The following is a 26152-nucleotide window of genomic DNA, read 5'->3' on the forward strand; positions in this document are numbered from 1 at the left end:
ACATATGTATCATGGATATCCTGAAAACCCAACTGGCAGTGGCATAGGAGCCAACTCTGTGGGTGCTGAGCACCCCCAATATTGGGCAAGCTGTTTCAGTGTTTCCAGGGAGTGGTGTTTGGCATCCCCCAATCATTTTGAAATGTTGGCACCTACAGACAGTGAGATCTCCAAGACAGGGTTAGGAAGCCCTGCCCAAAACATAAACCTCAGGCCCTCACTGATGCACATACAGATGGTGAAGTCATTGGTGAGGTGACTTCCAGTGATACATACCCTTGTCTTCTATGTACAAAGGTGGCAAGTCATAGATGGGCTTCTTTCTAAGATATTTTCCATATGGACAAATCTACAGCTGACTGCATATTTGACAGAATTTGGAAATGTAAACAGCTGACGCACCAAAATTTGCTCCCCTTTCTTACATAATGAGTCAGAGTACAAGTTGTCAGACAAGCAATTCTTGACTTTACATATACAAAATCTTTGTCCTATCCACTTAACATGGAAATCTATGATCACCATAACCAAATACAAACTGAAGAAGCACATCTAAATTAAAAAAAAAAAAAAAGAAAAAAAATCACAAATTCTTGGAAGCCCAGGTTTGTATCTCAGTCAAATGAAGTTAGATATCTTCTTATTAGTCAAATGATACTGAGTGTGCACTCCCACTGGTCAAATGTAGCCACCGATCTATTTGGTAGAATACTGATAGAATGAACTGATGCTGATGATTCAGCCACAGAGAGAAATCTTACATTCAGTGTAACAGACAGTTCAAGATTAGAGAATGTCAGCAAGTGCTGTCAGAGCTTCCTCTGCCCCAATGCGCTTTCATAACAGATAAGCGTATGTGCATTTTGTGATTTCAACCAGAAGAGGCCTCTCCTGTTTTATTATGTTGATTAGATAGCTAACACTATATACAGTTTGGCACAGAGCCACAGTGGTTTCAGTTTGAAAAGAAAATGGTTGAATTTACAGAAATGAAACACTGGGGATTTATTCAGTCTGCCACAAAACAGCTCTTTCCTCACTCTCAGGCATTCTCTCCTTAAAGACTCTCCCCATTCACATACCCCATCTCCGTTTTCTGCAAAAACACACAAGTCACAAGTCCAAAGAACAACTCTCCCCCCCTCCCCCTCCCCCACATCCCACAAGCAGTATCTCCCTCACAAACTCAGTAGTTCAATTCCAGATGATATCACAACAAAAGTACACACATACATGCATACCTAAATACATCACCCACATTCCTATATTTTTATATTATAGGCAATCTGAAAATAATGTCAAATTTAAATGTGCCCAGACAGATCCAGTGCTTTCTGCTCTCTTTGGTCATATAATTGAAACCAGTTACACTTGAATTTGCCCATAGTCTATACCCCAAATCTGTTCACATTCATGTCATGTGAACACATATCTAGGTACTTTCACAAACACACACACACGGACCTCTGTTTACCCTTCTCTAAATCCCACCACTGCACTCATATTTTCTTATCTCAGGAAGTGGGGAGGAGTATACACATGAAAAATAATATCATGTCAGAATGAAACACATTGTGTGATATCCTCATAAGCTGTGTTGGTGCTTTCCTAGTGAGCTGGTGTCACATATACTACAAATCCAGATGCTACCAGCGTCACTATGTGAGCCTGGGGACAGTCTATGGGTAGGACAGCATTCCTCCTTATATGGGTCGGGTACCAGGAGTTTGCATGCTGAAGTACTCAGTGAAGCCATTCTGCTGGTGAATCTGTGGAGCGTGGAGCTGGTAGGGAGGAGGCTGTATTTCATCAACAGGTGGCTTTGAAAATGTGGACACTCCAGTCAACGTTGAGGTAGTCACCATGCAGCTGGGGCTGGGGTTCTGGTTCGCAAATCTCTGCACACCTGCCATTTCATCCCCAGATTTACTAGCCTAATGAAGGAGAACAGAAATATCAGGGAGGAAAGCTTGTGCATCAGAGGTGTTGAGAGTTCTTCAGTTTATAGAAATCAATCCTGCTTTTGGAATTCCATCTATACTAACTCATTAATAATGGTCAATGTTGCTATCAACAGTTCATCTATTCTACTGCTCTAACTATAGGAGCTAATGTTGCCATTGAGAGCTCAACTAATCCAGAGTTCCACCAATAAAAGATAACATTACCATGGACAACCCAACTAACTCACTGTTTCACCAATGGAAATCAATTCTAGGAAGGGTCCGCTACTACCATTTGAAAGAGAGACTTGATTCTATGTTAATTTAGTCAATTGTGTTTCTCTCTACCAGTGAAGACTAACCTTCATTTGGAGGGGTAAAGACCTCAGAATTATTACTGTATTGGGAAATCCAGTGGTATTAATGATAGGGATTTTGTTGCTACTTATTACGTTGAGAATTGAAGTGAGATGGAGACGTTGATGTTACTGAACAGACAAGCCAGAGAAGGGGCAAGCTTAACCACAATCAAGTCAGTGACAGGCCAAGCCAAATTAATTGTAGAGGAATATAAGAATAAATCATCCCCCAAATTAAAATGAAACTGTTTGCTAATCATTTTGGACTCAATGTTCAAAGGATTTATGCTTCTAACTTTGAGAATTATGCTTTTCTTTGAAACTTTACTAGAGCTGAAAGCCTAAATGTATGCTCAGAATATCACTAAAACCCTTAAATTTAGGAGCATAAAAAGAGGGTGGAATCAGGGGTGGATTTAGGGTGGGGAAAAGAAGTTAGAAGCTTAGCATTGATTTTCAGCACTAGGTTCATAAATTAGGCTCAGAAATGCAGGCCTAAATATGCAAGCATAGCTTTTACATCAGTGACATAGCCAGACCTCAACGTGGGGGGGGGGGGAGGGGGGGTTTAGAGCCCAAAGTGTGGGGGGGGGGGCACATTTGGCTGGCATGGGTTGAGTGGAGAAGAGGCCTAGGCAGATCCTAGGTAGGAGTGGAATGTTTATTCCTATTTCTTTTAGTAAGATATTTCTGGTTTTGTTTGTTATGTCTGCTTCCCCATTAATGTGAACTTTTAAGTATTTTTGGATAATTAATTCTGCTTCATTTTCTGTGCACAAGATACTTGGAATTCTTTCCTTTGTTTGTGTATGTTAGAAAACTTCTAATAACCCCCTTCCCCCCATAAAAATGCGTATGTGATTTGTTGCCAAACTAGTATGGTGGATGGAGCAGATTATACATATTTTAAAATAAATATTGCCTCGGCTCTTTCTATACCCATTTGTGAAGGTTTTTTCACATGTAAAACTTTGTAAATTTATACCTCAGACACATTCCCTCAGATTATATAACAGTTATCTACATTACTGCACAATCATGAGTTGCAGCGGTAAGCCCACTGCGGGCTTACTGCGCCCAAATCCGGAACTACTGCCAGGCTACCACAGAAGCCTGGCAGCAGTTCTCACCCCTAGTGCGCCATTTCCGGCACTACAAAAATACATCCTATTTTTGTAGTGTCGGAACTTAACCAGTGGTAATCAGGAAGCACCGCGCACTACACAGCTACTGCTGGGTTAGTGCGAGAGCCCTTTCCGCCATCTCAGTGGTTGGTGGTAAGCGCTCCCCCCACCACCCCACCAATGAAATGGCTGCACAGTAAGTGTTTCACTTACCACATGGCCATTTCTTTTCCTCAAAAAAAGACATTAGCACAGGCTCCCTTTTACCACAGCTTAGTAAAAGGACCCCTCAATGAATGGCTGCTAACAATAAGAACATAAGAATAGCCATACTGGGTCAGACCAATAGTCCTTCTAGCCCAGTAGCCTGCTTCCAACAGTGGCCAATCCAGGTCACAAGTACCTGGCAGAAACCCAACTACTAGCAACATTCTGGAATCCCAAAAAATAACAAGATTCCAGAACTCCAAAGAGTAGCAACATTCCATGCTACCAATCCCAGGTCAAGCAGTGGCTTCCCCATGTCTATCTCAATAGCAGACTATGGACATTTCCTCCTGGGACGTGTCCAAACCCTTTTTTAAACCCAGATATACTAACTGCTATTACCACATCCTCTGGCAACGAGTTCCAGAGCTTAACCATTCATTGGGTGAAAAAATATTTCCTCCTATTTGTTTTAAAAGTATTTCCATGTAACTTCCTTGTGTCCCCTAGTCTTTGTACTTTTTGAAAGAGTAAAAATTCAATTCACTTCTACTTGTTCTACACCACTCAGGATTTTGTAGACCTCAATCACATCTTCCCTCAGCCATCTCTTTTCTAAGCTGAAGAACCCTAACCTCTTTAGCCTTTCCTCATAACAGAGGAGTTCCACCCCCTCTATCATTTTGGTTGCTCCTCTTTGAACCTTTTCTAATTCCACTATATCCTTTGTGAGATTCAGCGACCAGAACTGAATACAATACTTAAGGTGAGCGATACAGAGGCATTATTGCTACTACTACTATTTATCATTTCTAAAGTGCTACTAGACATACGCAGCGCTGTACACTTGAACATGAAGAGATAGTCCCTGCTCGACCGAGCTTACAATCTAATTAGGACAGATAAGCAGGACAAACAAGAGATAAGGGAATATTAAAGTGAGGATGATAAAATAAGGGTTCTGAACAAGTGAATAAGGGTTAGGAGTTATAATATAATATAATAATTATAATATTCTTGGTCTTATTTACCATCCCTTTCCTAATAATTCCTAATGATTTCTTAACAAGCAGTTATTGGTGCTAATTGGCACTAATTTGGAGTTGCGCGCAACTGCCTATGCGCAATTCTGTAAAGCACCACACCTAAATTCTCTCGCATGCAACCCACAAGGGGATGTGGCAATGGTAGGGGCATGGAAAGATCATGGGTGTTCCCAAAAGTTACGCGCAGTGTTATGGAATTGGGGGGATGTGCGGTTTTAGCATCTGTAAGTCCTGGCACCTTATCTTTGTTGCAGGAATTGGCGCTATTCTATAAAAGGTGCTCATTCCAGAGTGCCCTTTATAGAATAGCACTGCACACCAATTTTTCTCAGCACCCAAATTTGGGCACCATTCGCTGAATCTAGCCCATTATTTTTAAATCTCATTGCAGTCCAGCCTTGGAATCTATGGTTTGTACCAGAGGCAACAGAGGGTGACAATGACTTGCCCAACTTTCCTGGTTCTCAGCCCACTGCTCCAGAGCTTCCAGGCTATCCAGTTTCAGGAGGGGGACTATTTGGCCAGTCCTATTTTTGAACTTAACACACTGAATTGGGGTGTACTTCTAGCACACCTGATTCTACCCATTGAAATAAGTGCTACATGTCCTATAATGCACCAGGGCAGGGTTGTCAGAAATCCAGGACTGGCCTAAAATCTTCCTTCTGAGGCTGGGTATCTTGGCAGCTCTCCATGCTCTTCATTTGAAACATGTGCCTGCCTAGTCCCCATGCTCACTCACTATTCGTTTACTATAGATTGTATTCTCTTGTTACTATGTAAGCCGCATTGAGCCTGCGATGAGCGGGAAAGCGCAGAGTACAAATGTAATAAATAAATAAATAAATATTACTGCTGCCAACCCCACAGCTAAGTACAACACTTTTCCCTGCTGTGCCTGGAGAGATGAAATATTGTAGGGAAGGCCATTTGGGGGCACAGAAAGTGAATGTGAAGTGGGAAGGGGTGAGAAAAGAAGTAAATGTTGGTGTATGGTAAGGGAGCCGACAAATGTATGTTTGCCTTGGGTCCATTATAGTTTTAATCTGGCCCTGAGCAGTGGCAGATGAGGAAGCGAGTGAATGTGTCTAGCAAATATGCTCAAGTGAGTAGGATTCCACTGGGTGGTAAAGTATGGTTGTGGAATGAAGTATGTAGGAGTTTATCTATGGTTTTATTTGTTGGTTGTAAAGAGGAGACAGGCCAACATAAACATGATATCATTCAGCATTGTGGATGATGAAGTGCCAGGTGAGACAATGTAAAAGAAAATGGAGGGAACAGGTAGAGGTATAGACAGTATGGTAGATTATGGCCTATGGTTATCACAGGGGCAAAGACAGTTGGAGACCATGCCAGTAATGCCAATTAACTTTTTGAAGGAGCTGATTTAGCTTAGGTGTGAAGTTTGATGTGGTACTATCTTTATCTTTGAAGATTTCAATGACTATTAAATCTTGTTTTTACTAACTTCAGATGCTGTGTAGGCTTCAACTGTTCCTGGATAAAGAGTTAGCATTGTAGATGCATTCTGTTCTACTGTCTAAGATCGTTTATTGTAATCATTAACTGTAGGTCTTCCATTAGTCTTCCTGAAAAGGTTGCAGACTTTGCAGAATATAGCAGTTAAGATACTTTTGGATCAAAACAAAAATATGATCATGCAACATCTCTTTTGTCAGCTTCAGTGGCTGTACCTCATTTACAAATATTAATACAGGAATCTGCCTCATTATCTTGTTTGAATCATCAAGTCTTATGTGCCATGTAGATGCTGCAGTCCTCTTACTTGCACCTTTTGTAGCTGCTGTTAGTGAGTATAGTGTGACACGTCTATCAGAAAGCAAGCATTTAGCTAAGAGGGTCTCTAATTATGGAATGATCTGCCTCAGAGATGGTGGGAGAGAGGAATTATCCACTATTTCTGAAACTCTTGAAAGCATGGTTGTTTGTATTTATATTCAGAGAGCGAGGAGTGTGGTTATTCTGTGTTGTTTTAATGTTTTTCTTAGATTTATTCTTATAAATTGCTTTGACACAATAATAATCGTTAGATGTGTGCTTGATAAGTGGAGAATGTTGGCTTATGTTTTGTTTTACATTTTTAATATTAGACTTAGCACTGTAAACTGCTTTAGTGTAATATATATTGTTAAAGTCAGTACATCAAATGAAAAATAAATTAAAAGAAAAGGGTAACAATGGTGGTGTCAGAAATAAAAGGAGTGATGTTAAGCGAAGGGCTCTTCACAGAAGACAGATACCTTCACACTTGGAAGAATTTCATTTCAGCTTAGAATTGAGCCATCAATCAGCCAAGGAATTCAAGCAATAATTTAAAGGTCTAGAGTCAGGGGTGCAGGGGTCCATAAAGGCCACAAGCTGGATATTGTTGGTGTAAAAATATGAACTGATTTTCAGGGATTGAATAAGGACAGCTAGAGAAAGAAAAAATGCTAAACAGAGTTGGTGGCAAAATGAACCCCTACAGAACACCACAATAAAACACATATTGAGCTGCAAAGGACTCTAAAGTGACCATTTGAGAGGAAGGAGGAAAACTACCTCAACACCAGTCCAATAATTCCAGGTTCTGCTAGCTAAGCAAGCAAAATATTGTGGTCAATTAAATCAAATGCAGTATTTAAGTCCAAAAGAACTGCCAGCAATCTGACCTACATCTAACTGAAGTCAAACTTCATTTAATATGCCACTAAAGCTAACTCAGTTCAACTGTCCAGGATTAACAGCAAAAGTCCTGTCTAGAAAATCCAAAAGTCGCCCTAAAACCAGCTTCCCTGCAACCGTAGAAATAAAGACAAGATTCAAGACAGGCTGGAAATGAGATAGCACTAAGGGATCCAAGTTAAATGTTTTTAACCAGTAAAAAGACTTCCTTGCACCAGTGGCATACCAAGGGGGGGGGGCGGTGGGGACGGTCCGCCTCGGGTGCACGCCGCTGGGGGGTGCCACGGCGCGCACCTGGCTCCGAGTTCGCTATCTTCACTCGTTCACTGCAGCTTCCTCTGCCCCGGAACAGGTTACTTCCTGTTCCGGGGCAGAGGGAGCTGCAGCGAACGAGCAAAGTTAGCAAACTTTTCGGAGCCGACAGGCATGCGCCGTGGCACCCCCCCCCCCCCAGCGGCATGCACCCAGGGGGTGTCAGTTTACCGGGGGGGAAGGTGTCATGTCACCAGGGGGGGGCGCATCGGCGATCCGCCCCGGGTGCTATCCTGGCTAGGAACGCCACTGCCTTGCACCATTGTAAGGATACATGGAAAAAGACCCTAAAAGGGGATTTCTGACCAGTCTTCAGGCAAGGTTGCTGGTTTCAAGGAGGCCAGAGCCTTTTCCAAAACACCTGGAGTAGAAATCTTAAATTTTGACCACACACTACTGTTCTATCCTCCGACAGCCTCGCACTAGTTTATAACGTGATCCTAAAATGTGTGTAATGCCTTTACTGTTATTCCAAGCCCTAAGGACCAGGGGCGTATCTGCGTGGGGCCACAGGGGCCTGGGCCCCCGCAGATTTCGCCCTGGCCCCCCTCCCCGCCGTCAACCCTCCCCCGCTGCTTACTTTTGCTGGCGCCGAGGTCCGACCCGCAATCTCCGTTTTTCGTCTTCCTCCGTGGCCATGCTTCCAGGAAGTAATGCTGCAGTGCTGATTCGTTGAATCCAGTTCGGCGTCTGACGTCAGACGTCGAACTGGATTCAACGAATCAGCACTGCAGCGTTACTTCCTGGAAGCATGGCCACGGAGGAAGACGAAAAACGGAGATTGCGGGTCGGACCTCGGCGCCAGCAAAAGTAAGCAGCGGGGGAGGGTTGACGGCGGGGAGGGGGTGGAGAGAGGCGGCGGCGGCGGCGGGGGGGGGGGGGGGAGGCAAAAATGTGCCCCCCCTCTCTGGCTGTGGCCCCCCCTACCGCCGGATTCCAGATACGCCCCTGCTAAGGACTATCATTGCTGCAGTTTCTCACTGCAAAGATACATGAGCAATGCACTGTGGGTAATGTAGTTCACAGGCAGTGCAACCACACTTGCTTGGCTGTGTAAGGACTGTTCCACTGGTTGTGAGGCTGCCCAGACCCTCTCTCTCTCTGCCAAGCTTGGCACTTTTGTCTTCCTGCTATCATTTCCTGGCCATTCTCACTATCTCTGTCCTGGGAGGTCAGCCAGGTATGACCCTTCCCTCCAATCGAGAGCCGTCCTCTAAGATCACCCCTTGCTACCCGATGGCAGGCTCTGTCCCCATTGGTCTCTATCTGCTCCTCCCTGAGCCTGTGTAAAGCCTCAACACCTTTTGTCCTTTCAGCCACGAGGCTTTCCACCATCTAGCCAGGGACATGGAGCAAGTACTATCTCATTCCAGACAGCTCTGTCCTGCTGAAACTCCCTGTAACGAACCTGGTATTTTACCTTGAAAATATCTCCTCCCAAATGAGATAGTGCACATTCCAGTCACCCAGCTTTGGACTATTTCTACCTGTTCAACTATCTTTCCCCCCCCCCTGCAATACAGCTACCTCTCCTTGGATCTCCACCTCCCACAGCCTTCAGATTAAGAAGTCTCTGTATCCTAGAGCAGCACCTTTGGACTTCTGTCTGTGAGTAAATTATTTGTGATTTATTCAATAAAAGAGACTTCATAAAAATAATAGAGACTTCAGGTGATTGGTGTGCCAAGGTTAAACTCCAAGGCATTGAGGCCTCAAGTTAACAAGCCTCAAGGGCCGAAACAGTAAAAAACCAGACTAATAGTAAAATTCTATAACTATTGAAGCTTTAGCAGGAGGTGCCTTTGAAACAGCCATCTGCACTGTGTTTAAAGAAAGACAGCAGAAGGGTTAAATGTGTGAGTTAATCAGACCAGAAAAGGAAGAGGAAATCAGTAACTCTGCTTGCATTGTCTAGATGTTAATTGATCTGCATTTGAGTGAAGCTGTAACTAAAGCAAGGTCGGATGGTTTAAAGTTTAAAATGCATTTGTCAGGAGAACTAAGCTGTGAAAAAGAAGTAGAAGATTGTGGAGATTTAAACTCAAACCAGTGTTTAAGAGGCTGTGCTGCTAGCCAGCCCTGACTGCATTCCAGAGAGCGGCTAATGAGAGCCATTAAGTCAAAGTACCTTCCTATTGTCTTTTCCTGCTCAAGAGCAACCCCTCCCCTCTGGGTCATCAGGGATCAAAGACAGCCAGAGAGAAATCAGAAGGAGAAACTATTTTTGTATTGGGAAACCTTTGAACATTTAACCTTTAGCAAGCATGAGAAAAATGAAACTAGCTCAAAGACTGGCAGAATTGATCAGAAACTTTGAAGCAAGGTATCAGAGTGAACCAAAGAATGTCCAGCTAGTTCTTTGTTTGAATTTTCACACCTATGCAAGGGCACTTTGAAACTCCCTTCTCCCCCTGCCCTCAGCCAAAGCCAGGAAACGGAGCCTTGAAGATTTTTGAGCCTCAGGGCGAAGCAATTAGTTGCTAGGACCAGTGGCGTTCCTAGCCTGGATGACACCCGGGGCGGATCGCCGATGCGCCACCCCCCCCCGGGTGCAGCGCCCCCCCCTGCGAAATGACACCCCCCCCGGGTGCACGCCGCTGGGGGGGGGGGGTGCCATGGCGCGCACCTGTCGGCTACGAGTTCACTAACTTCTCTGGTTCGCTGCAGCTCCCTCTGCCCCGGAACAGGAAGTAACCTGTTCCAGAACACTAAAGATGGAGACGAATCTGCTTCCTCCATAAAAGATATGATGCTGTTATAGAACTGGCACTCAGCATATGAGCTACTAGTGAAAAGATGTGAGCTAAATTCATAAGGAGGGGAGTTATCAATGTGGGTTACTGTTAAGTTGGGTTATTTTGCCACAAGTCGGGTTATTTTAGCACAGGGTCTCACTGCATAAAATGGGATTCTGTGCTAAAATAACCCAACTTGTGGTAAAATAACCCAGCTTAACAGTAGTCAATGTTCATAACTTCACCCCTTAATGATACTAAGGATAAATGGGTTCCCGTGTCCCACTGTTATTGGGGATTATTATGGTTTTATGAGTTCCATTGAGAATGGAGATCTTGGTGCTATTACAGAGACGTGGTCCAATGATTCCCATGAATGGGATGTGACCATACAGGGCTATAATCTTTTTAGGAAGGATAGAGAGGGCCAAAGAGGTGGAGGAGTGGCGCTGTATGTGAGAGACAATATCAGAGCAGCTGAAATGCGGGGAACCTGGGGAAAGGAAGAAGCTTGATGGATCATCCTGGAAAGAGAAGATGGAATCTGTATTCACACGAGGGTTATCTACAGACCTCCAGCACAAACAGAGAAGCTAGACAAGGATCTGATAGAACATATTCAAAAGATTGGAATGAAAGGGGAGGTGCTACTATTGGGAGATTTCAACTTGTCTGATGTGGATTGGAATGTCCAGTCTGCAGAATCGGAAAGGAGTAGGGAGATTGTGGATGCCTGTCAAAGTGCCTTGAACCCACGAAGGAAAGGTCGATGCTGGATCTAGTGATCACGAATGGAGGAAGTGTTTCCAATATCCAGGTGGTTGCACACCTATGTAATAGTGATCATCTCATGATATGTTTTGATATAAGGGCGAAGGCGGAGTGCGGACGCACAAAACTCAAAGTACTGGATTTCAGGCGTACTATTATCGGATTAAACTCAAAGAAACGAAGAGGGAAATATGCGCAAGCAGAAAAAAAATGGCTAAAGATGTAAAGAGAGGTGACAAGACCTTTTTCAGATATATTGGACAAAGGAGAAAAGATAGGAATGGAATTGCAAGACTGAAAGATAATGAGAATGGCTATGTGGAGAGTGAGGTGGATAAAGCGAACGTGCTAAACAATTACTTCTCTTTGGTGCTCACGGAGAAAACTCCTGGAGAAGGACCGTGGTTGGCTGCCGAGGGAATATCTGAGAATGGAGTAATTCTGTGCCATTCACGGAAGAAATAGTTTATAAACAGCTTCAGAATCTGAAGGTGGACAAAGCTATGGGGCCGGATGGGATACATCCCAGGATACTGAGGGAGCTCAGAAAGGTCCTGGCGGGACCTCTTAAAGATTTATTTAATAGATCTTTACAAACGGGAGAGGTTCCGCAAGATTCGAGATGAGCGGATGTGGTCCCTCTTCACAAAAGTGGAGACAAGGAAGAAGTGGGAAACTACAGACTGGTAAGTCTCACGTTGTTGGTAGGAAAAATAATGGAGTCGCTGCTGAAACAAAGGATAGTTAACTTTCTAGAAGCCAATGGGTTACAGGACCGGAGGCAACATGGCTTTACCAAAGAAAAATCCTGCCAAACGAATCTTATTGACTTCTTTGACTGTGTGACCAAAGAACTGGATGAACGACGAGCGCTAGATGTAATCTACTTGGATTTCAGCAAAGCCTTTGATACAGTCCCTCACAGAAGACTCGTGAATAAGCTGAAAGAGCTGAACTTAGGACGAAAAGTGGTGAACTGGATAGGAAACTGGTTGACCAACAGGTGGCAGAGAGTGGTGGTAAATGGAATCCACTCAGAGGAAAGGAAGGTGAGCAGTGGAGTTCCTCAGAGGTCGGTGCTGGGGCCTATTCTGTTTAATATATTTGTGAGAGATATTGCCGAAGGGTTGGAAGGAAAGATAGCCAATAGAGTGGATACCCTGGAGGGAGTAGAAACAATGAGAAGGGATCTCCAAAAGTTAGAAGAATAGTTGAGGGTCTGGCAGTTAACATTTTATATAAACAATGCAAAATATCTGGGGTAACTAGTACTTTCCTGGTTTCACAAATCAAAAATTTGCTTTACAAGTAGAAACCCTTGGTTGATTTTTTTATATATTTTTTTCCAAATGCTCTTCAGTCTCATCAAACTCATATTCTTAATAAACATATCAGTAAATACTACAGTGCTCAGTTGTGCATATTAACAATCACTCCGCATGATTGACTATAATATGTAATCACTCATACATCACTGCACTGTGTCCCTACCTGCCTCCAAGATCAAAGAAAAAACTTTTTTGTGTCGCAAATATGGCAATCAGTTAGTGATTTTCAAAGTACTTATCTGGAGACGGTATCCTGGGGCACTACTCGTGACAGCATGTTACAATCCATATACCGGAGTGAAAAGTAAATGTGAAAGTGCACTTGTGTACTCATAAAATAGTCCTTCCCACTTCAGATCTCTCCTCAACCACTCAAATGGTCATATCCTCTTAAAGTCAATCATGCGGAGTGATTGTTAATATGCACAACTGAGCACTGTAGTATTTACTAATATATTTATTAAGAATATGAGTTTGATGAGACTGAAGAGCATTTGGGAAAAAAATATAAAAAAGTTAACCAAGGGTTTCTACTTGTAAAGCAAAGTTAACATTTTATGCCAAGAAATGCAGAGTAATGCACTTGGGGTGCAGAAACCCAAAAGAGAGATACCGAATAGGAGGGAAGAGATAGTAAACTTGACTCAGGAGAGTGACCTTGGGGTGTTGGTGTCAGAGGATATGAAGGTGAAGAAACAATGTGACAAGGCAACGGCTGTGGCCAGAAGGATGCTAGGCTGCATAGAGAGGGGTATAACCAGCAGAAGAAAGGAGGTGTTGCTGCTCCTCTACAAGTCGTTGGTGAGGCCCCACTTGGAGTACTGTGTTCAGTTTTGGAGGCCATATCTTCCTAAAGTTGTAAAAAGACTAGAAGCAGTGCAAAGAAAAGCTACAAAAATGGTATGGGATTTGCGTTGAAAACCGTACGAGGAGAGACTTGCTGACCTGAACATGTATACCTTGGAGGAAAGGAGAAACAGGGGTGACATGATACAGACGTCCAAATATTTGAAAGGTATTAATCCGCAAACAAACCTTTTCCGGAGACAGGAAGGTGGTAGAACTAGAGGACATGAATTGAGGTTGAAGGGGGGCAGACTCAGGAGTAATGTCAGTATTTTCTCACGGAAAGGATGGTAGATACTTGGAATGCGCTCCCGCGGGAGGTAGTGGAGATGAAAACGATAATGGAATTCAAAAATGCGTGGGATAAATACAAAGGAAGGAATCCTGTTTAGAAGGAATGGATCTATGGAATCAGCGGAGATTGGGTGGCAATGCTGGTATTTGGGAAGCAAAGCCAGTGCTGGGCAGACTTCTATGGTCTACGTCCTGATCATGACTGAATAGATATGGATGGGCTTGAGTGTAAATTTTAAGGGGCTGTGACTTTAGCTTCAGAACTTTTAGTACAAGAATAGTGCTGGGCAGACTTCTACGGTCTGTACCCTGAGAATGGCAAGGACAAATCAAACTTGGGTATACATATAAAGTATCACATACCATGTAAAATTAGTTTATCTTGTTGGGCAGACTGGATGGACCATTCAGGTCTTTATCTGCTGTCATTTCATTTACTATGTGCTAATAAGAGTGATATAGGGCCTATTGTGGATGGAGATCTTGGTTTTACTGAGGAATTACAGCATGTTCTAATTTATAGTGTTATGTGTCCTGTTGGGAATGGAGACTTTGGTGTTGCTAACAGAGCCCTAGGTCCAGTTAGAGATGATGTTACTTACGCTGCTGTGAGTCCCATTGGCACTGGGGATGGAGAACAGCTCTGTAAAGTTAGGCACAGAATCACTGATGAAATTCACATTTCCATAAACATGATGGGGAAACTTCTCAGCACTCTCCTCCACAATGTCAATTTGCGATGTCCGCACATGGTAAGGGAAATTCTTATTGGCTGCAGAGGGCCTTGTTATAATCTGCCAGGAACAAAAGGCACATACCAGGGTAACACCTAAACATGAGGTCACAAGAAGGTCCATGTATCATGCCCTCTATGGAAACACAGCATGAATTTAAGAAGGAGAATCCTGTACACGTACTCACCAGAAACACAGCATGTGCATAAAGGTGGATCCCTAACTGGATTCCATTCACAATCTTCTCTCGCGCCCACTTTGGGATGCCAAAGTTTGCAATAAGGGCCATGACGGGCACAGCAAAGAACCTGTCGGTAAGAGAGAAGTGACGTGAGCTCAGAAGTAGGTCAATGGCAGCTGGAAGGGCTCTTTCTCTGCCTCTGCTTCCTATACCTGTCCAGTCAGTCTTACCAGAGAGTATAAGCTGCAAAGAATGGCACATAGAAGGCCTGCTTCTCCGGGTATTGCTTCAGTGTGATCAGAATAGCGTAACAGAACCAGACATAGGCAACGAACTGTAGTGCAATGTTTCCATAGCCTGCTGGAGATTCGTATGTATACAGCACCTGGGCAGGGTCAAAAAACTGTACGCCCAACCCCCATAGGTCAACATAAAGAGGAGGCAATGGGGAGAAAAAGTGAGAGAGATATTTAGTAGCAGATTATTACACTAAGATCTGGATATATCAGGGGCTTATTGTAAGCAACGAATGAGAAGCAGGTTTGCAAGGACATGTCCCTCACCTGAGCTTCATGTATGAAGAGGATGCTGTGTGTCATCGTGTACAAGGTCATATACACGGAGAGCTTGATGGAGCCGACATGACTGATGCGTCCCCTGGCACAAGACACAAAGCGCACAGTGATGCACCCTCTAGTGGAGGCCACAGAAAACACAGCACATAACACACCCTCCAGCAGAGAACATGGGAAACAAAGAACACATCATATCCTCCAGCTCCAGCAGAGACCACAGAAAGCACAGCACATAACACACCCTCCAGCGGAAGCCATGAGAAAGAAAGAACACAATAACAGACCCTCCAATAGAGAACATGGGAAACAAAGAACACAATGGGGCTTATTTTTGAAAGAGAAAAACTGTCTTAAACTTGGCATAAAGCAGCATTTGGACGCTTTTCTCACACGACCAAATCAGTATTTTCAAAACCTATTTCGCAGATGTTTTATCTATGCAATTTGTCTGCAATGAATCACAAGGGGGCATGTCAGGGGCATTTCAAAGGTGGGATTAGGGTGTGCCTATCATTTGGAAATTTACAGCTATAATGGAACAAAACAAAAATGTCCAGGACTAAAACTAAGACGTTTTGATCTAGACCTGTTTTCAGAATAAATAAGGAACAAAAAGGTGCCCTAAATGACCACTGGATAGAATCAGGGGTGACCTTCCAGTACCCTCCAGTGGTCACTGACCCCCCTCCCACCCCCCAAAAGATGTGAATAAAAATAGGACTTACCAGCCTCTATGACACCCTCAGATGTTAAAGGCAGGTCTATTAGAGCAACATGCAGGTCCCTGGAGTAGTGTAGTGGTCGGTGTAGTACACAGTGAGGGACCCAGGTCCATATCGTCCTCTACCTGTCACGCTTGTGGTGGAAATGTGACCCTTCCCAAACTCACCAAAATCCTACTGTACCCACATATAGGTTCCCCCTTCACCCATAAAGACTATTGTAGTGGATTTGGAGGGCTCAGGGGACAAAATAAGGGAGCAAACTTGAAATGTGTACCAGCAGCATTTTTATGAAATGCACATAAGTGCCACCTAGGGTGCCCCACTGCTCTCCTTTGATGTCTGAGGGACCAGTATGCTAAAAATGCTGGCTCCTCCTACATCCCAATGGCTTGAGTTTCTATACTTTGCATTTACTCATTTCTTTTTTTTTGAAAATGGACCAAAACATCAAAACATCCAAAGCATAAAACATTGTTCGAAATAGTATTTTTGGGAAAAAAAAAGATAGACGTTTTTCTTTTTCAAAAATGACCTTCTTTCCTATTCGGATTTTGGACATTTTGCGCAAAACGTGCAAAGTCGGACACAGACGTCATATCAAAAATACCCCTCAATATCACACACTCCGCAGAGACCACAGAAAGCACAGCACTCAATAACACACCCTCCAGTGCAGCTCAAGTTGAGGCGGCTACACTCCACGCTAAGTCCAAAAGATTCATAGGGATGTGGGTCAGCAACTAAATGGGGGTGTCAGGTTGTCCTTCTGCTCTTCCCTTTCTTCTCAGCCCTCCCCTCCAATATTCAACTTTCAACAGCTAAGCTGAAAAGGAACCACCTCCTCCTCTGAAGAGCTGCCTGAGGGCAGCAAGGAGATGTGACCTCAAAACCAGATAATACTTGTCTGTCTGTGTGACCCCTCCCTTTCCCAAACATGCATTCTTTAATGTTTCCCCCTCCCGCACAAACATTTCAGTTCCTTTTCTAAGATACTATTGCACTGCTCCCCCAGTGCAGTATTTTATCTCCCCCTCCCCAAATCCCTCCTGAGAGCTTGTAGGGGTCAGCAGGAGCTGCAGCAGCAGTGAGGAGAAAGTTTTTCAGTTACCTGGTAACCGTGAATCCCTTCCCCAGGAGAATGAGCATCAGCAGAAAGATCAAAAAGCTTGCAGAGAAGAGGAGCTTAGCTGAAAGAGAGACAAAAGGAGTCAGAGGGAGACCCAGTCAGCAGTTCAAGAGATGCCAGGTCCAGGAAAAGCAGGGACATAGCACACACAGCTTCATATGAAAGGTGCTGAATTACAAATACCCTTGAGGAAAGCAAACGCATGCTGAAACTCTGCTGTGAACAGGTTGTCTCTCTGTTGTTTTTTTTAAAGGTCTTTTATTGAACAAACTGGCATAAAAATCTACATGGAATCAAACAATGTTAACATGTCAGCAATAAGTTACAAATGAAAGATACATTTTCATTGAAAGGGTTGTTTCCTATTTCTAAAGGACTTTTTAATCAAGGGACTGATTTTTGGTAAATGATTATGAAAAGTATTTTTACGCTGGAAACCTACAGCACATTAATACACATTTACACCATACTGATTACATGTGAATTACACTTAGAGCCTGAAACTGAGACAGTGGGAGCAAGCAAGAAGTTATCCAGACAGGCTCATTCGATTAACTTTGGAAGTTCCGCTGCATTTGTCCAGATACAATTGTGGCTGGATACCCAGATAAATCTGAGCAGACCCTGCTCAATATGGTGCCATCTCGCTGTGTTTATCACCCTGGCCTCACCATGTCTCTAACCCAGCCCTTCTTTGAGAGAATAAAAGGTCCCCAGCAAAGGGAAGATTTTCAAAAGCCATACGATTTGAGAGTAAAAGCCTATTTAGCCACATAAATCTTCTGAATTATTGAACTCTGAAGCACTAGGATTGTATTTAGATAGTGAGTCACTGCAATCAGGGCCGTGCTAACCCGGTAAGCGAGGTAAGCATGGCACCCCCTGCCATGCTTACCTCGCTTACCGGGTTAGCACGGCTTCCCTCGGGGGGCGCCGCCGCACCATGCTCACCTCGCTCGCCCTCCCCCAACAGTTGAACAATGGGAGCGGGAGGGCAGGAGAGAAACGACAGCAAGGATGAGAAGGGGGGGGGAGAAGAGGGCGGGCCAGGCTGGGACATGGGAGAGAGAGGAGCATGGATGCGAGGGGGGGTCATGGAAGGGAGAGAGGGGAATTGCTGGAAAAGGATGAATGGAGGGGGCAGGGGACAGAGGAGCATGGATGGGAATGGATTGGGAGGGCAGGGCTCAGGGAGAGAGGGGAATTGCTGGAAAGGGATGAATGGAGGGGGCAGGGGACAGAGGAGCATGGATGGGCATGGATTGGGAGGGCAGGGCTCAGGGAGAGAGGGGAATTGCTGGAAAGGGATGAATGGAGGGGGCAGGGGACAGAGGAGCATGGATGAGCATGGATTGGGAGGGCAGGGAGAGGGGAATTGCTGGATAGGGATGAATGGAGGGGACAGATGGGCATGGATGGATATGGATTGCAGGGCAGGGCTCGGGGAGAGAGGGGAATTGCTAGATAGGGATGAATGGAGGGGGCAGGTGACAGAGGAGCATGGATGGGCATGGATTGGGAGGGCAGGGCTCAGGGAGAGAGGGGAATTGCTGGATAGGGATGAATGGAGGGGACAGATGGGCATGGATGGATATGGATTGCAGGGCAGGGCTCAGGGAGAGAGGGGAATTGCTGGATAGGGATGAATGGAGGGGGCAGGTGACAGAGGAGCATGGATGGGCATGGATTGGGAGGGCAGGGCTCAGGGAGAGAGGGGAATTGCTGGAAAGGGATGAATGGAGGGGGCAGGGGACAGAGGAGCATGGATGGGCATGGATTGGGAGGGCAGGGCTCAGGGAGAGAGGGGAATTGCTGGAAAAGGATGAATGGAGGGGGCAGGGGACAGAGGAGCATGGATTGGGAGGGCAGGGCTCAGGGAGAGAGGGGAATTGCTGGAAAGGGATGAATGGAGGGGGCAGGGGACAGAGGAGCATGGATGGGCATGGATTGGGAGGGCAGGGCTCAGGGAGAGAGGAGAAATTGCTGGACATAGAGGGGAGGAAAGAGAGATGAAGGAGATGAAATGAGGGAAAAGGAAGAGAGGAGAAAAACTGCATATGGATGAAGAAAATAGGCAGAAGCTGAGGACCAGAAATGAAGAAGAAAGGAGGAAAGGAAAGAAATAAATGGAAAGGAAGCCCTGGAAACGGAGTTAAGAGGACAGATAGCAGCAGAATCAGATACTGGGCCAGCATGATCAGAAAAAGAAAGTCACCAGACAACAAAGGTAGAAAAAAAATCATTTTATTTTCATTTTAGTGTTTGGAATATGTCCACTTTGAGAATTTACATCTGCTATCTTATTTTGCAATGTATAGCAATTTGTTTCTAAGAATATTGCTGACAATTCCTGTCAGTGTGGCAAGTGGTGAGCGATCATTTTCACGGGGGGGGGGGGGGGGGGGGGGGTGCCGCCGCCGCCGCCAACTGATAGTCTGCAGGGGGGGGCGCCAACTGATAGGCTGCAGGGGGGCGCCAGAGACCCTAGGCACTGCCCTGACTGCAATGTATACAAACAAAATGATTTTCACCCATTATGGTGTGATTTTGCAGAGCAGTTGTATAAGGAGATTTACGTCTCTCAGTTCTGGTCTGGTTTAAAGTAGTTAACCCACCTAAGTCAACCATATCTAGGTATATGGACTTTTAGCTGCCAGAAAGCGCACAAATACTTTCAGAATGCACAGTCCAGAGCCGCCGAGAGACAGAGCCAGGCATGGGGCAGGGCCGCCTCAACTGCCCCCCGCCTCTCGGGCCACAGCCACTGCCCCCGCCACTCAGTCTGCCACCCCCCCCCCCCTAAGGGCTGCTCCTGCCCCCATACCTTCCTGCATCTGTTCGTCTCTTGGTCTGTCACTCTTCTGCTCCTGTGTGCTGGGATCCAGGTTATCATGTTAATGCAATCACCCAGGTTCCGACACACAGGAGCAGAAGAGAGACAGACAACGAGCAGAACCTTCTGCCTGCCTCCAGAAGCCTTGTCGGAACCAGGCCCCTCTTGGAGGCCGGGCCCGGGGAATCTTCCCTCCCCCCCCCCCCCCCCCCCCCCTCGGTGGCCCTGGCAGACTTTGGGCCATACAGAACAAAGGCATTAAAGCGGGTGTTTTGGAAACATGTTTGGAAACTATGGGGCCTATTTACAAAAGGTTTTCCCCCATTTTGGAGGTAATTCTATAAAGACAGTGGTAACATATAGGCTCTAAGAGTGCATATAAATGACCAGAATGCCAGCCTATGCATGCTTAAGTGTGCACATTTACTATAACATAGGGCTCATTTCAAAGCACTTAGACTTAAAATGTTACATAGAGGGGCATTTTCGAAAGGGACGTCCAAGTTGCAATTTTGACGTCCCTGCAAAAAGGCAAAATCCAGGGGCGGGGAAACCCGTATTTTCGAAACAAGATGGACATCCATCTTTCATTTCAAAAATACTGTCAAAGACGTCCAAATCCTTAAATTTGGATGTCCCTAGACATGGACGTTTCTGACTTTCAGCGATTTTCAAGAAAGACATCCATGTCAAAAACAGCCAAGTGCACCAACGGGGTACCCTAGGGGGCACTGCAGTGGACTTCATAAATTGCTCCGAGGTATGGTGCACTCCATTTAAGTGCACGTCGGATAAGCGCATGCTCTGTTTAACTGCATGCCGTACTTCGGTCGCGTTTTTGGCGCCATCAATTTCTATGGGGACAAACTTCGGTTTAGCGCACCACTGATAAGTGCAAGATTCACTTATATGCATGGTTTAAGACTGCTCCTCTGCAGGAAAGACACCGCATAAGCGCACGCACGGAATATGGAAGCCGATTGGCGCGTGACAAAGGGGCGGCAAATTTGAAATCTCGTTGGCTAACTGCCACAGGCAGAATAAGCGAAAGAATGTTGTTAGAGTGTACACTGGAGTCGTCGTCGTGGTGCAACTGTGAGACTTTAACACTGGCTGAACGAATAGAAGTTCTTAAAAACTTAGAAAACAAACAAAGTCAAGCATCTATTGCTGGATGTCAATCCCAGTCAAATTTCACGTATCTTGAAGCAGAAAGACCAGCTTCTGGAAGACTGGCAAAACAATACAAATCCACACCGGAAACGTAAACGGGCAGGAAAAGCTGAGGATGTAGAAGATGCTCTTCTTCGGTGGTTTTCTCAAGTCAGAAGCAGACAGTTTCCTGTCAGTGGTCCACTGCTTATGGAGAAAGCTAATCAGCTAGCTGAAAGTCTTGGACTAACTGAATTCAAAGCCACTGTTGGATGGTTGGAAAGATGGAAGGAGAGAAACAACATAAAATTCAAGAAACAGCATGGTGAAAAACAAGACGCTGATGACTTTGGTGCTGAAAATTGGGTTGTTTCAGTTATTCCTATCATCTTGAACAAGTTTGCAACTTGTGACATTTTCAAAGCTGATGAAAACGGTCTCTACTGGTGAGCGATTCCTGATGGAACACTTGCATTCAAACAAGCCGAAACTACAGGAAGTAAAACGTCGAAGGACTGACTATTGATCCTCCTTTGCTGCAATATGGATGGGAGTGAGAAGTTGGAACCACTCATCACTGGAAAGAGCAAACAGCCCCGTTGCTTCAAGAATGTTAAGCGACTTCCTGTGTCATACGAGGCTAACACAAATTCATGGATGACTGGGGAAATTTGGAAGCAGTGGCTAAAGAAGTTAGACATTGGAATGCGGGCACAAAAGCATCAGATTTTGTTGCTTTGTGATAATTGTGCTGCACACAGTGATGATGTCAGGCTGTCTAACATCAAGGTGGTCTTCCTGCCACCAAACACTACCTCTCTGATCCAACCTATGGATCAGAGCATAATAGCCAATTTCAAACAACATTATCGGGCTACGTCGTCTGATGAGCGTTACGGATGACCAGACTGGCAAGGATAAACGTGCTGTTGAACTGGCTCGTAATCTATCACTGTTGGATTCCCTACATATGCAGAAAGAAGCCTGGAATCATGTTACACAGGCAACCATTGTGAACTGCTACAAGCGGGCAAGCTTTGTTAGGGATGTGGAGAAGGACGAAACAGATGCAGCTGTTGCAAACGCATCAGATGAGCAGGCTATTCACATCCCAGCCGGTGTAACTGAAGAGGAGTTTCATCACTACGTAGCTGTTGATTACGAGCTACGAACAGCTGATGACAGTACTGATGTCCAGATATGTGCCTACACGCAGGCAATGGCTGATGATGAAACAGATAATGAAATGAGCAGTGAGGCACGTGCTGACGAAATTCAACAACCCCATGTCACTTTTGCAAGAGCGCTGGAGAGTCTCAACACCGTGCAGGCCTATCTGGAGGCCACCGGATGTCAGTGCTATGATAGTTTTTACCGTCTGGCAGACGTAGTCTATGGAACTCACAGACACAAGAGTGTACAGAGGACTATGACTGATTACTTCAAGTAAGCCTAACATCAGTTAATGGAGACTGTATACTGTATGTATAATAAACAGTACTGTACATATGTTTATCAGATGTCAAGCTTCTTTGTGTCACAACGGTTAAGTGCACGCTCCGGTTAACTGCATGTATTTCTTTGGTCCCAGACCCTTACACTTAAAAAGATTGCACTGTACTTAGCTCCCTTACCTTGTGTGCTGAGCCCCCCAAAACCCACTACCCCCAACTGTACACCACTACCACAGCCCTTACAGGTGAAGGGGGGCACCTACATGTGGGTACAGTGGGTTTCTAGTGGGTCTTGGAGGGCTCACTATCTCCTCCACAAACGTAACAGGTAGGGGGGGGGGATGAGGCTGGGTCTGCCTGTCTGAAGTGCACTGCACCCACTACAACTGCTCCAGGGACCTGCATGCGATGTCATGGACCTGAGTATGACATCAGAGGCTGGCATAGAGGCTGGCACGACATATTTTTAAAGATGTTTTTTGAGGGTGGGAGGGGGTTAGTGACCACTGGGGGAGTAACAGGAGGTCATCCCCGATTCCCTCCAGTGGTCATCTGGTCATTTTGGGCACCTTTTTGTGCCTTATTCGTAATAAAAACACATCTGGGTGAAAACGTCCAAGTGTTCATCAGGGATGTCCTTGTTTTTTTTCCATTATGGGTCAAGGACGTCCAAGTGTTAGGCACGCCCAAGTCCTGCCTTTGCTACGCCGCCGACACGCCCCCTGAACTTTGGCCGTCCTTGGAACGGACTGCAGTTGAAGACGTCCAAAATCGGATCCGATTTGGACGTCCCTGGGAGAAGGACATCCATCTCCTGATTTGTGTTGAAAGATGGACGTCCATCTTCCGATTTGTGTCAAAAGATGGACGTCCTTCTCTTTTGAAAATGAGCCCAATAGTAACCTATGGAATTTTGTAAGTCTGTGCTTTGAAAATACACCTCTAAGGCACCTAAATGCAGTGACGTTTGTTTGAGATTAGTTGGATATATGAGCAGATTCTGGGCAAAGGGGTGTCACAGGCCATGAAGGGTGAGCCCTTGGATCATTGTGGGATTTCCAAACCAGGGTATCCAGAATGGTTCCACCGAACAGTTGACAAGTCACCTTCTCAAGAAGGATCTGGAGGGTGGCCCTGAATAGGACCACTGGGGGCAGGCCTGGTGAACCAGGATCTGGAGTGGCCCTGAAAAGGACCCTTGGGACTGGTCTGGACTGGAGACAGGATGTAGACACTGGGCTGGGCTGAAGGCAAGACGTCGAGGCCAGCTGGACAGGAAACACTGAGGCAGGCTGGACTGGAGACACAAGGACAAACTGGATTGGAGATGCTGAGACAAGCGAGACTAGAAACATAGGGGCAAGTTGGACTGGAGACGCTGAGGCAAACTGGACTGGAGACCCAAGGAGAAACTAGACTGGAGACGCTGAGGCAAGCTGGACTACAGACACAAGGACAAACTGTTCTGGAGACGCTGAGGCAAGCTGGACTGAAGACACAGAAGCAAGCTAGCCGTTGTGAGAGGAAAAGCTGAGTCAGGCCGGGTGACATCACTGAGTAGTGCCGGCAGCTGCCAGCCCTTTAACTGGGGCGCTGTGGTGCGCGCGCTCCTAAGGAACTTGATGGCAGGAGGGAGGGGCTGATGCAGAGCCGGAACATGCTGTACTTGAGCATCTCATTAGTACATCACTCCCTGAGCTGCCACCCCCATATCCAGCTGCATCACACCTAAGGTGCCACACCCATATCCAGCTAGCCACTCCCTTTACATCCACATATCCAGCTAGCCACTCCCATATCCAGCTGCATCCCCCTAGTGCATCCTCATTAGTACACTTTTTGGGCCACAGACTTTTCTTGGTGCAATGTATGACAAACTACCAGTGAGAAAGAGAGAGTTCAGGGAACAGAGAGAGGTGTCTGGCTGTATGATACAATAGGATAATAGCACCACAAAAAGGGGTAAATCTATCAGAGGTGATATTCAGAAAAACAGCACCACATAAAAGTAAACATGATTTATCTGCTTATCTCTGTGTCAGATATTCAGCCAACCCTATCTGTTTAAGCAGGAACACTGAATATGCAGTCCTAACCTTACCTATTTATATGGTCCCCCTAAACCAGTAATTTTCACAAATGTTTAAGTAGGGGCCACACTTAAACTAAATGAGCTGAAGGAGAGCCACCAAATATCTTCCCATGTGAGGCCATGATACTGAAGATATCTAACCTACCAGCCTTCCTTCAAAAATGTTATTAAGGGTATCCTGCCTTATCCTTCAAGTATGTGACTTTTCCTCCCATCCATGTTCCCCTTTCTGTCATGAGCTTGGGTAAAGAGGCAAAAAGTAGCAGAAAGAAAAAACTAGAAAGATGATGATGGCCAACCCAGAGGTCTCCAGGGGCCACCATTGGACCCCGGACCTTGCATTGAAGAACACTGTCCTAAATGGATACATTTATCCAGACACTACTAGAATATCACCACTCTATGGAGAAATTTAGTCTCTGCCCCTGGACCCCCCCCCCCCCCAGCTCCTACTAAATCTAAGCAAATACATTTTGGCCAAACTCAAGTTGTATGTCTTACAACCTATCTTTATCCTTCCTCTAATTATAATTAATATAATTTTGTTTTCTTTCTTTAAATTATTATTTTATTGTACTGTTTGTAAACCACTGTGATGGATTGCCCAATCAGCGGTATATTAAACAAACTGAACTAAAGTTGTCTGTCCAAAATGTATCCATTAGCCAGCAATGAATTTTAAAAAAGGTACTTGCACAGTTAGTATCGAATGCTGACTGGTTAAGCACTGTTGAGTATCAAGCTGACAGTTTCAGCAGGTGACTAAGTTACAGCTTTGCTGTCTGAAGAAGTAGATTTGTTTTGTTATGTGGGAGAGTCTCAGAATTTAAGAGGTTGGGAGTCCCTGCTCTTTTGGGGAGGAAAGAGAATGATGACAAGGTTGCTATGGAAACCCACAGGGAATGTGGAGTTATCTCACCCTCACTGTTGGAAGGACCTTCCGTTGACCTGCAGCAGACAGAGAGATAGGCTTGTCACAACATGGAGGGGTACCTACCCAGAATCTTGAGGCTCGGGTTCCCGACTCCATCGCTGGCGTACTGTCCCCAGTACATGCAGAAGAACATGAGGCTCAGCACTAAACAGCGAAAAGAGGAAAGCAGTCAGCAGCTGGAGAACTCAAGGCATCCTGTTCCCTGACATATTTAAAACCCCAGAACCAGAATCAATTCTATCCCACTATCCTGTGTTTCGCACCATCGTTTCTTTGTACGCTGTAACTATTTACAGTCTGTTCTTCTGCCACAGTGACAAATGGAATCTCATGAGATATAGACAAATCTTATCCATATTACTGACAGAGGAACAGAAGAAACGTGTCTGAATTTATACACCATTACTGCACTGATCAGATTTTGATGGGGTCTCAGAGGACAGCTACATCACCCCTTCCACTGCTAACCCCATATCTAGCTTCATCTCCGCCTGAGCTGCCATCTCCATATCCAGCTGCATCACTCCCTGAGCTGCCACCCCCATATTCAGGTGCATTGCACCCCATGCTACTACCCCCATATCTAGCTATATCTCCCATGTGCTGCCAACCCCATATCCAGCTGCATCACCCCCTGAGCTGCCAACCCCATATCAAGCTGTATCACTGCATGTGCTGCACCACTCCCTGTGC

The 26152-nt window shown here is 45.3% G+C and overlaps 1 protein-coding gene across 1 annotated transcript in view; it reads right to left on the bottom strand.

Moving 5' to 3' along the window:
- Positions 1-1181: 1181 nt before the first annotated feature.
- The window catches only part of TMEM145 (transmembrane protein 145), a 103211-nt gene continuing 78240 nt past the window's right edge, over positions 1182-26152 (bottom strand). The window contains 7 exon segments of the mRNA XM_030212389.1: positions 1182-1934; positions 14256-14447; positions 14575-14695; positions 14799-14971; positions 15132-15225; positions 16977-17055; positions 25523-25603. Of these exon segments, the coding sequence (XP_030068249.1) occupies positions 1704-1934; positions 14256-14447; positions 14575-14695; positions 14799-14971; positions 15132-15225; positions 16977-17055; positions 25523-25603 (971 nt within the window). The 3' untranslated portion in view covers positions 1182-1703.

Source organism: Microcaecilia unicolor, chromosome 8 (assembly GCF_901765095.1).
Source record: "Microcaecilia unicolor chromosome 8, aMicUni1.1, whole genome shotgun sequence".
Taxonomy (NCBI): domain Eukaryota; kingdom Metazoa; phylum Chordata; class Amphibia; order Gymnophiona; family Siphonopidae; genus Microcaecilia; species Microcaecilia unicolor.